This window comes from Anticarsia gemmatalis, chromosome 13 (assembly GCF_050436995.1).
Source record: "Anticarsia gemmatalis isolate Benzon Research Colony breed Stoneville strain chromosome 13, ilAntGemm2 primary, whole genome shotgun sequence".
NCBI classification, from domain to species: domain Eukaryota; kingdom Metazoa; phylum Arthropoda; class Insecta; order Lepidoptera; family Erebidae; genus Anticarsia; species Anticarsia gemmatalis.
Window position 1 is genome coordinate 12970156 of NC_134757.1, and position 13300 is coordinate 12983455.

Here is a 13300-nt window from a genome sequence, read left to right on the forward strand (position 1 = left end):
TTTCAATCGGCGATAGGACAGTTGGCATACGTCATTACACCGAGCGAGTGGGATTGTGTGTACGTTTGTATGTGAGTGCTTTTAGTGGCGTATAAAACCTTGGATTATAAAAATGAGGCCTTAATGTTTATATATGTGTTTTAAGTATCATGGAACAAAAGTCTAATCATTTGCGTTTAAATTTTTGATAGCATTGGTGATTAAAAAAGAAGGAATTACTTGGAACTTAACTTCTCAAATACTCAAAAATTATTAGGAGTAACTTGGCAAAATTATACTGTGACAAATTAACATGAAATAAAAAAAAAATGCCCAAAAATCCTTAATGAAACTTATAAAAGAATCAATAAAAATATATGTCAAGCAAACCCGCGCGTCAGTAACAATACATAGTCGCAATAAAACTGTCGCGTGCGCATGCGCCGGCGCACAGGCTTCGCGCGCGTACCACGCACCACTTCCTCCTCGCGTCGCCTTGTACCGGCACAGTACTTTATACAAACTTGACACTTTATGCCAACGTAAATTATACCAAGTTGAGGACTTTATGCCAAGTGTTGTGTGTGAATGTGCGACAAAATGATTGCCAGTGCTGCTCATGATGAGGCGCCAAAGCCCGGTAAGTGAAAATTTTAATTAACTAGGTACTAATTAGTATTAGGTCTTATGGGTCCTTGTTTTTTTTGGTTAGTCGAGAAATAAGATTGTTGAAATATAGTCTATTATTATTAGGTATAAATATGCATTTTAGTACCCCTTGGCTTGACTTTCTTGATATAAAACAGTTTTAAAAGTAATGTTTTAAGATAAGTATAAAAACAATCAACTTATTCTCAACATACCCACTTTGTTTTTTTTAAATACTTACTAGTAAGGGTTCCAATCACTTTTTCTGAGTGCGGTTTATTCAGCTACCCTGTAACCTAGACAAAATGTCTTTTCGGAGCACTTTAGCGCATTTTACCTTTTACTACCAAACCTTTATTTTGAGTAGTTATTGTTTTTCTATTTGTATATAATATAATATAGTGTTTGTTACTATATAACCTAGCTTATGTTTAATGTTGTATATGTAACATTGTACATATCGAAAAAAAATACTATGAAAAGTAGTTATTAGTAATACATATTTTTGTTAAATATTACATACCACTTGTAAATACCTATAAACTCCATTAAAATTAATTTGTTTAACCCATATCTGTCCCACTGCAGGGCAAGGGTCTCCTCCCAAACGAGGGGTTAGGCCTTGAGTTCACCACGCTGGCCAAGTGCGGGTTGGGGACTTTAAATTATTAAATACCATTTAAATACCGTTAAAATTAATAGCATCCTTAATATAAAGCTCAATGCAAATAATTGGAAACAATCGAGGAAGTCAAATAAATGCATTTATTTTTGTACGTTGAAACATTTTTATTATTTTGTTTACCTTTAATTTAATAACTACCTTAATATTATTAAGGTTTTAATTCAGTAATAGTAACAACTGGTTATTTGATGCTGATTTCGAGTTCCGGGTTGCGAAAATGTTTTTGGGTATTTTTTAAACATTTAAGTTGAAGTGAGGTAGACTTTATTGTTTTTGGTAAACAGCAGTAGGTTAGTTTTATAAGGGCTTCTATTTAAGAAAAAGAAGTCTATGATTTTCCCTAGCATTTAATATTCTATACTAAACTGTTCAATTTAATCTCAAACAGTTAAGTAGTTTAGCTATAATACTATAATAGACAGACAAACAAACATTTTATAAAGTTTGATTATAATTAATTAACACGATAGTCTCCAATTTCTCAAGTAATATAAACGATATATTACAAAATATAATTTCTTTGTTGACTCAAATATCACAAATATATGGATGTTGTTTATTAATCTAATCGATGACGTAGTTTACAACCCTTAATCTTTGAACAGATAATCGTTATTTATGATGGTCAGATTAATAAGAATTTTTTGCAGTTTTCGTCGATAGTGATTGTCTTTACTGATTATGATAACATTATGACGTGTTTATTTAGCTCAATATCCTAATAATCTATACATTTTTTATGTGCGAATGTTTGGGTGTAAAAACGCTGAAACTAATAAAGGTATTGAGAATTTGACTTTTTTATTGTATTCCTATAAGGTTTATGCTAACGTAAGATTTAAGGGAAAAGAAATATGCGAGCAAAGTCAAGGGTAGAATCTTATGTTTGATAGCTTTAAAGGGATCTGAGTATTGAATTTAATTTATTTTTCTTAATTATGCCCAGAGCAATATAGTTAACTAATATGTCTATGAAGAGCAATTGAAAGAAAGTAAACTAGTACGTTTGAATTTTTTCACTGCTGTGGTAAACTGATAAGGTTTTATCCAGTAGTGGCATATAGCGCGTGGAAGTACATAAGCCTCACATTTACATAGAACTAGTGGAAGTATGATCTTGGAAATCATTGCTTATCTAACGCCCTTCAGAAGAAAAACATGCTCGTCGTTCAGTAAAAAAAATGTTTTTTTCACGGATAATACGTTGAATATAAGCAATAACGTTTCTATGCCTAAACATACCTTGATAATAACAAGTATGTGAAAAGAAGACATGAATAGTTTTAGAACAAATATTTTTTTATCTACTTGTCTGAACGAAACTAACTAAATCCATAAATAATTGAAATAAAACTTGTTTAAGCGGAATACTATAGTATAATTTACATAAATTATAATTATCTATGTTTTTGTATTTTTGTGGGAAAATTGAAAGTCTTGGGTGGGATTCTGATAATGCTAGTATTTTTTACAAAAGTAGGTGGGTGGCTAAGTGCTGCGCGTCCTCGTCCTTCGGAGGGCACGTAACAAGTTGAACCCGATGTATGTCAGTATACCAGTCATAATAGGATACGGGAATTAACGCGAACATGCATTTTGCTTTGGAATGCCTAACGTTTCGGCACAGGTCACACTCCCGTGGTGACAACCTGGGGCGAAATGCGTGTCCGCGTTAATTCCCATATCCATTTATTATATAAATATGCAATGCGAAAGTATAAAGTTATAAATACATCAGGCTCTAAGCCATGTCAGTAGCCTGAACCACTTTGACACTAGGTTTACCGCTACAACATACAATATATACATAATGATTCGGTCTGCCTTCTTGGACTTGGCGATTACATATAGCGAGCCGTTTGATTCTCAGCGCGGGAGAAGTGCTGTTGTTATTTCCTTGTTTTTGTAACTATAACTCAGTGAATATTGATCATATAAAACTCTTTGTGCTATTTTTTATTCTTATTTTAATAATGTTCAATAGTAGCCCGAGTAATTTATTTATTTATTTACTTTTACATAAACATACAACATTACAGATTTATATCCAAGTCATTGTACATTTCAAAGTAACAGAGTAATCTGTATATAATATAGAAAACAAGAAATAAAAAAAGAAAGAAAAAACACAAAGAAAAAAAGATCACAACATCAAAATAAACTCTACTGTAAAAACATAATATTCTTATTATATATCAATATTCTTTATCACAAAAATGAAAACATTGACGACATAAATAATGGCAAAAGCCTGTTTTACATGCGACTAATGACTAACTAAAATGCAAAATAAGGACGCATTTTCATGCAACTCAACCTACACCTTCGACTAAAACAGGCGTGATGTTATAAGTTGTTTTGAATTCTACAAGTTCCCGATAAACCTTTTCACCTGAAGGACATACTCTTTCATAACAAACAGTTGACCTGCTTTCAGCGTCTTCACAATGCACAAACACTCCACTTGAAGAGTACATTATAATGCAATACTGGCCCACTTTGACAAGTGATTCTGTTTTATGGGTACTAATTATTGACTTTTGTTTTTGAAAATTTTGTACAATTGTTTTAGTTTAGTTTCTTCTATTATGGTGTTAAAATTTCATAATATTTGCAACTGTTGTTTTGAATATTTTGGTTTTGTTTTGTTTTGGTTTTGGATTTCATAATGTTTTCTTATGACACCATAGTGTTGTAGAAATATAATGTAACACCCTGATATTAAGCAACATTCTTTCAATTTTGAGGACTTTTGTTGTGTTAGTGGAGTGTTGTTTATCGTATCCATTATATCACTGCCTAGTCATCATCGTTCTACTATAACATTCCTATTTCAATTGCAGTAATGTCAATTCTTATTTTACATTTAGTAAAATGTAATAAGCTGGTGTATTTACAAATATAACAAAAGATCTTGTAGGTGAAAGTCAAATAAGTTTAATAACTCAATATTAGGTAATTTATTAAATAAAATTATACCTTACTTCTCTGATAGTGTTACTACTATTATGAGTTAGTTTATTTGTTTTTTTTATATAAAAACGGCTGAACTTATACATAGAAAAATCAGCAAATATAAAATTGTTATTCTGAGGATATAGGATAAATACTTGAAACTTTCTATCAGAGCCACATTTATTTTAAACAAAACCAAATATACAACTTTAAAACCCTAACTCACTCACCGTTCAACGTTAACCGAAAATAATTCGAACCAGTTATAATCAGCTATCCGAAGGTCACTCGTAATCAGTGCACCATTAACGATCTGATTGCAAAACAATTTTATTAACATCTCATTGATTGTGAACAAAAAAGTGTATTATTTGTGACTCATGCTGTTGTAGATCCTATTGTTAAACTTGGAAATGAGTATTTTTATGTTTTAGATGTGACTGATTCTTCATAGTTGTAGTGAGGTTAGAGATATCCAGTGCTAAAGCGGATCTTATTAAAAAATGCTGTTGCGCGAAGGTATCCAGTTCGAATCCGGCTCATATTAAAAATTAGTTTTTGTGCATACATACATAATATTAAAGCAGGGGTATATGAAATACACCCACGTTTTGCAGTTAATAATGTTGGTCCCATGTAATAGGTAGCGAGCCTATTGCTGTATACTGGGTAAGATTATTTACTCCGGGCTACTATTGAGAAATATTCTAATATACATTAGAAAAGACCAAGCACTTTGCCTGACAGGGGAATTGAACCCAAGACTCCGTGACCACTCCAACAAGAAATTCTTACGTATTTTAGAAAGCACGTAACACCTTCGGTGTACTACTACTACCATTAGTAAATGCTTTAAGAATTCTAGAATTTGATTATTGGTCATGTAGAACACATTAGTATGCACACTTGCAGTTTTTATTAGAATTGGATTATTGGTAATGGTTTAGTTTCTAGTCTTGCTCAGCATTTACGTACGATAAATAAATAATATTATAATATACAGCCAAAAATGTATTCTCAAAGAAATTCACGTACGCACATTATCGTACATTACAATTTGTATAACAATTTCAACTATTATGTAAATTATTTCAACTGTTATCTGAACAATGTAAAAATTACTATAAAATATATCGTCGTTATTTTAGTTGTGGCTGATTCATATTGTAATGTTAAAGGTGGGTCTACACTAGAAGAATACAAGCACAGATTCGTGTAACAGTAGTGTGGACTAACTTACATCTTTACTACTACTCATTTTCGTAAATCCGATCTTTCGTTGCAATTTCAATGTTGGATAACTATGACGAGTTTTGATTGATTTCGGTTTCGTACTTTTGCAAACTATAATAGGCTTAGAAGAATTATTTTGGGTTGGTACTTTCACGAATTACCTATAAGTTTGGAAGGTTCAAATTTCATTCCAGTGAAACTTAGAAATAAATCATAGTAAGAATCAACCGACAATGTGACGTCATGTGTATCCAACTCAATGTATCGCCGTAAGTATTTGATTTTGTATAAAATTAAAAGTAAGTGAATAGGATTTTTTTTACAATCTACGGGAGAGACAATACAGTGCCCAGCGCACTTCTAAAAAAAATCATGCTCATCGTGCACCACTTGCACTCTGCTTGCACTTCGATATTGTTTAGATCCTCTAGCCTAGACCTACCTTTACATAATATGTACGTAGGCATTAACTATGGAATGTGACATGTAATTTACTTGTACCATAATTAGTTTGGCCTATGACAATGCCATTGTGTAGCAAAAACCTTTAAATCGATAGTCTTTGTAGTGATAATGACAGTTATGTAATGTCCATTTACTATGTTAATTTGTTATGTAAGCTTAATTATGTTGTTAAAAGATGAGCATGAAGAAGCGGCTATAGGAAATTTGAGAACGATTTTGGATTTCTGGTTAGCTCTCTTTATTTTACTAATATTATAACTTAGAAAGTTTGTGTATATAGATTTATGTATGTATATAGCTTTTCTTTGATGAAATGAAGTACAAATATTGTATTAGTTTTTTTTTCGGTAAAGTCTATCATCATAGATAGTTTTTATCGAAGAAAACCTTTTCACACGGACAAAGTTGCGAGCAGAAGCTAGTAATCTGTCCGTTGTCATGAAACGCCTGCACATACATGGCGCCTGGTATACCCAAAGGTAGGCAGAAGAGGACGTTTCGTCATTAGTAATGTTAGTCCAAGCCTATTGCCATATTATATACCAGGCATTTTACAAAATTCCTATTGCAAAAACACTTAAAAATCCAATATCTTCTCACCCAATTCAAAATCGTAACTCTAAAAGAAAATATTATACAGAACATCGATTGTAAGATACATCGTAATGCAATCGACAATCCGTGTTCTGTGCACGTGCATCACTGGCTCGTTGGGAAGCTTAACGCGAGTTCCGACAGTTGAACGAGCAAGCGAACTGCGGCTGCGGAAATATATCGTATTAAGTTTTGAAGAGATAAAGTGTTGATGTTTCTTGTGTTTTGTAATGTGTGTAGTTGTTTTATTTAAAAGTAACTTAGAGTAATGAAATTGTGTTAAAATTTGCTGGTTTTCTTTATGGTTCATCATGTATCCATGATGTAACCGAATAATCAATCTTGGGACCAGCTCTATCGTATTGTAACTGTACGACTAACACAATATGAGAGACAACCACCTTTTAAGTTACAAGAAGTACACTTAAGGTACAAAATAAACTTATCAGGGTTTCTTTACTTAATTATTTATTTGGATAGACGTTTAGGTAAATACAGTTATAATCTATACTAATATTATAAAGCTAAAAAGTTTGTTTGTTTGTTTGTGTGTTTGTTTGTTTGAACGCGCTAATCTCAGGAACTATCGGTCCGATTTGAAATTATTTCAGTGTTAGATAGCCCATTTATCGAGGAAGGTTGTAGGCTATATGTCATCACGCTACGACCAATAGGAGCAGAGTACCAGTAAAAATGATACAAAAACGGGGAAAAAAATCACCCATTCTCTCCTATGTGACGCAAGCGAAGTTGCGCGGGTCAGCTAGTTAATTATGTAGCTCGTTCTAAGGCTGTAAGAATGATTGAACAAACTTCTAGTCAACTTCTACATACGAACATCGTCTATGCATAAATATAGTTTCATCATTAACCTACATCACCAGTATATATTCCAAGTATATAATTTTATATACTAAGCTCATAATAATTACATAGCTGTCTTTAGGAAGTAGTCACCTGTTCGCCTTAAGAGTTGCATCGTAAAATGCTTATCCTTGCTATGTAGGAAGAATAATTTACATAATGCACCGTTACTGATTGATATAGTATCGATAGAACCTTGTCGCTGTTATGTATCATTGTTTAAATTGAAGGTTTATTTTTACTCTAGTGTTTAACCGTGCTACCACTCGTACGTGGGCTTTTCGGGCTATAGGACTTCATCAAAATCTGAACAGCAGTTTTGTCATATAACGTTATTGATTCATGTCTCTACATCTCTACATTTTGTACGATATTAGCTAAAGCATTGGAAAATTAAAAAAAAAATGTTCAGCAGTTTTACTACTCAACGTAATATACAGACCGCGTTTTTGTCATTGTAATCAAAATTTGCATCGATATAACTAAGACACTGCTTATAGGTATATAATAAATAGAACCTGGAACCCCACACGCAACAATCATTACACAACACTGAGTCATAAAGCCAAAATTGATCCGAAAAACTTACAAAAAAGGGTTTCCTTTCTAAATACGATATCCTAATTCAACCAGCAAAAAAATAGGCTGTCTAGTAAATACCTCTGCCTACGTATAAAAAACTAACCGTATCATAAACAATATTATGCCAAAACCTTTACGTAGAAGCTTAGAATTTTTATCGAAAAATATTTTGGCTAAGTTATTGATAAAATTGGGAAATAACGTAGGCTTAAGAATAAGCTGACCTATGGATTATATAACTTTGTTATATTTGAAAACATAATTTAGTTTCCGTAAGTAAAAATACATTTTAGGAAGACCTTTACGTTAAAATACCATCTTGTTTTAAATATTTCGGGGAAAAATCCATGCTTTTTATACTAAACTAATTTTAGCCCACTAATATCTCACTGCTGAGCAAAGGTCTCCTGAAATGAGGGTGGGGTTTGACCTTGAGGCACTGACCAAGTGGAGGCTGGGTTGGTGGTATTTTATAAATATGAAAGCCCATTAGTCAGGCACAGTATCACGACTGCAGTCATTTTTAAGTATTTTAGGATGGAGGACGGAGGTATAGGAAAACCTGAGATCTTGGCCACACACTATGTCTACATATTTAGAAAACGCCACTTGAAACAAACGATCTTTTCATACTTACCTTGTTTCATTCACACCCACATAATAGATTGTAATGTTGACAGTTTAAGTTTTTAATACTGCATTGAACTTAAATAAAACCACTAGGGTGCAGCTACAGGCATAAGCTAGTTTGTAACATTAGTAGAAATTATAGCCAGTTACATAAATGTTGTTTGAACAAGCTGTTGGGCATAGGATTCAATTGCGCTAATGTAACGCGTTCAACGCAGCCGCCCATAGACGCCGCAATGCATGACTTATTACTAACTACAGAGAATATTCAGTAGAACAACTAATTTTTTAATAAATAATTATCACTTGATCTAATGGTGAAGGAAAACATTGCAATGAAACTTTATTTGCCTGAGAGTTTTTCAAATTAGTTCTTAAAAAGATGCAAATCCCGCAACCTGTATATAATTCCTCCCTAGTTTTATATGATTGCCCATCTTCTAACTAGGTAATTAATATTTCATATTAAAAGCTCAGTAACTGGATCCTCACCACATGATTCTGGATTGGCTATCCCGTCCTTCAATTCCGCACTTTGGATTGCATGTACCCCGTCTACCAAGTTCTCTTGAGAGCGATCGAGCCGCGTTAGCTATCCACCTATCCGGAAAGTATCGGATTGCTTAATGTGGCTCCAGCTAATAATAATAATTGTATAGCTACTTGGTTCTATTTGATTTAGATAACAAATTAATAAAATCCCTTACTGCCATAATTTGTCTTACTGAATATTTCATCACAGTTTACTGTAAAATCGGCTCATATAGTGCAAAGCAGCAATGCATCATGCATGCATGTGTGACAACGCAATGCGTACAGTTAGATAAGGCCGGTTACACGAGTACGACTGCTATTATTTAGTGAAATGTTTTTACTTCTTTTTTCTGCAAAACGGTTTTAGGCATGAGCTGCAAGAATTCATGAAAGGCTGCAACTCTTTGTACAGTAGTTCAATGTTAAAACTAACTAAAAACATTGACTAGGGCATCATATTAAATATAGATCGTAGGAAATGCAATTGCAGGGTTTCTTTGAAGCCGTCGAACAAAATTAAAAGGCAATGTGTAAGTAGTGAGTCGTAAGGATGAGAGACATTTAAACCGCTATAGTCCTTAAATCGCGAAAATGATGAATCTCCTTCAATTGTAAAAAAAAATACTATCCCACTGCTGGACTCGGGTCTCATGCAACATCTTCATCACATTAGAATCCTAATAATGTTAGTTCTACACACACAAATCAATAAAAAAAACAATAGTCTCAAATACTCGAGGAAAAGGTAGCATTATCGAGTATCGAGTAATTAGTATTCACGACACAACTTCGACGCATGAATATTGAAATAAGTACTCTCTTTGAATTAGTAATGCTCTACACATATGAGGATGTCGGAAGTTGAAGCCAGCTGATGCACTCGTAACACGGTTATATTCTCCAATGAAAATATAATTATTTCTTGTTAAAAGACAACTCCCGCACTAAGAATTGCTTTTGTTGGGACTTTACTGATGCAAATAACGGACATAAAGTACAACTAGAATCGAAGCAACTATTTGTTATTTCATAAATAAATGTCCCTTGTGAAAATCGAACTCAGCGTGCGTCTCTCGTAACGGCGTGGCGACTTTAATTACTGCGCGACAGAGGCAGAGCAATTATTAATACGTTTAAGTGCGGAAAAATCCTTAGTATCAATTTTTAAGACCCGTTTAGTATTTTTGTATAATGTATCTAAGCTGCGTTAAAAACTTTAATTTCTAAAGAACCATACATACATAAACCTTTTTCTATAGGGATAAGCAGAAACCAAAGAATGCCACTTGGTACGATCCTTACAAACTTCCCTTCTAATGCAGCAAAATTCTAAATAGTTAAAATGTAGGTATATTATAGACACGGCCTAATATCAAACGCACTGAAACGAAAAGGCCCAACGCAAAACAGGTCCCAAATCATTAATCATTTCATCTGTAAAGTGCATTCACATCGAAAACCAGTAGATAGCAATAAGCCAGAGGGTTCAGAACTATGTTTATTCCATGTATTTAGGTGAACACTTTGATGTGTACTTGACCCTGGGGTCAATGACCTTGGTCGGAGATATTTTGGGTTTGTTTTTTTTATTTAATATAATGCGGTGAATTATTGAACTGATAAAGATAAAATTTAAAGAGTAAAAACTACTTTTATTCATTGCTACTTTTTGATGACTTATTGGCGCTGTTGTCAGAAGACCAGAAGGGTCATGAACGTAAGTGCGACGTCTTAAGATCGGTCGCAACACGATACAAAATTATTTTGTGATTCACGATTTCTTTCTAGTTTGGTTTATCTTTTTGGCTTGTGTTTAGACCGGCCGTCCGCTTCGTTCTCTCCTTGGACCCCTCACCGCCGCGCAAACGGTTTGCGGGACAATCGAATTGTTTCAATCGTCCTTTGTTTCAACCGTACCCAGTCTACTCTACTAAAATGATTATAAACTTTTGCAACATTTCTGACACAAATCAACATTTGGTGCTTAACATTATTATTGTTATAGGACATTAATATATGAGGTTTGTCACGGACAATTTATTTGGAAAAATGTCTGCTTTCAATGTCAAACTTGTACGCAGATATTTGACATTGAATTAAACAACATTTTACGGATATGATCCTCATTATATTGTTTTGTATTGATACTTTTAACTTTATAGTTAAAATTATGAAATAATAAACTATTACTTTTCCAAATAAATATTTACATAGTATCGCTTTCAACCGGCAGTAATATAAATAAAATAAGCCCAACATTCATTCATTCATAAAATCACGTCTTTTTTCATTGTGGTAAGCAGAGACCAGAGAACGCCAATTGGTACGATTCTTACAAACATCCCTTTCATCAATCATATCTATACTTACCAATATTTTAGTATATTTTCTAGTCTGTAGGTATGTATTTTACGTTTTTACTACTTAACCGCTGAACCTCCAGCTGCCAAGCTTAGATTCCTTGAATACACAATCATAGAAATAATTCTACGGATTTAATGAACTAATTGCATGTGACTACGTTTCTCCCACAATTACTAACAAACAACAATCAATTAAATTATACATGTAATTAACAATCATTAGAAAATACATCTTTATTAGGAAAGCTTACACGTGACTCGCGTGTCTAGAATAAAGGTACAAGTAGACTTGGTTACTCAGGATATGTTAGGTACCGATATCTTCTTCGTGGTTGAACAACTTTGACACCAAATTTCTACATTATCCAAGGCTGCCTCTTTAGTCTGGGCAGTAGTATAAACGAATTATGCGACTGCTGATCAAGACGTGTCAGGAGGGGGGTCGGGTTTAGTGCTATATGTGTTCTCTTGTTTTCATTAAACTATTTTCTAACAGTAGTACCGGAATGTGGTTACGTACCCAGTCCATGGGAAAAGCTTGGCCCCATATTGCACGAGACTAAATTTGCAAATAGTGAAACATGGTATAGAGTAGTATAGAGCATTTCATACACCTCTACTTATAATTTCGGGTATAGTAGGCACCTGTATTATAATGAAATCCCCAGCTATGTGATAAAGTGACGTTACATAATAAAAGCTTGCTGACAGTGTAAAGTGATACGAGTACATTTTCGTCAGCGTTGATCTTGTGAGAGCGGCGTGCGACAGCGTGAGGTCGACCGGTACTGGTTCTACTAAAATGGCGACCGATATCAATCGTCATAGCTGGGTGTTTGTTTGTTTATTGTGTTAAAGAAAGGATAAAAGAACTTTCATTAGAAAAAAAAATCTTGAAAGTTGTTGAAGATTAAAGATCAAAAGTATGTGTTTTCTCGAATTTATCAGCGTTTGGATAACGATTATATCACTTACTTAATTTTCTGCAATAGCTGAATATAGGCAAATTAACAAGACAACAACTGATGCTAAGAAAAAGGTTAAACATTGTGATCCGTCGAGAAAATAATGAAGTAGAACATTGAAAGGAAATTTTACGTGCATGAGAGTTATTTCGCAATCCGCTAGCCTAGGTATATTTGCAGCCTTTGAAGGAGACCCAATATAGATCCATGATCAGCCGCAGACTAGTAAGAAGCAGTTCTTTTATAAAGTGTACATCTCGTACTAACAAAATACTCAATATATACTCAAGCAACGCAAAAGAACATCAAAGTATAGGCGATAAATCAACATTGAACTATCACTACTTCCTGAGCTTGTCTACTGTTTTGGGACAAAGTCATACTTACACAGTGACATGCTTCCGCGACGCAAATTTATGATTTAGGAAGTGAAATTATAATGAACCTTCAAATAAATCAACTTACACATTCCTTGCATAGGTATTGATTGCTTTACAAGGTTCTAACAGTATTAAAAAGAGCCTGTCTTTTCTAATTTACATGAGAATATCTCTTTATATTTTTTTAGTACTCGAATTAGGAACGTGCCCGATAAATGGTCGATTCAGTAATTGAAACGACAATCATATTATATGATTTTAATAATGACAATAGGCTCGCCTCTTATTGCACGGGAATAACATTTTATTCACCTTTGGATATAACGATCTTCTTCTACTTCTTATCGTATGATTAGTGGACACCTAGTGTCAAAGTTGTTAAAGCCGCCCAAAGACCTTAGACGAGGCTTAACGACTTTTATC

At 33.5% G+C, this 13300-nt stretch overlaps 1 protein-coding gene across 1 annotated transcript in view; it reads left to right on the forward strand.

Annotated features, from left to right (window-relative positions):
* Positions 1-412: 412 nt before the first annotated feature.
* Positions 413-13300, forward strand: part of LOC142977928 (putative inorganic phosphate cotransporter) — a 43320-nt gene continuing 30432 nt past the window's right edge. The window contains exon 1 of the mRNA XM_076122058.1: positions 413-619. Within this exon, the coding sequence (XP_075978173.1) occupies positions 568-619 (52 nt within the window). The 5' untranslated portion in view covers positions 413-567. The remainder of the gene's footprint in view (positions 620-13300) is intronic.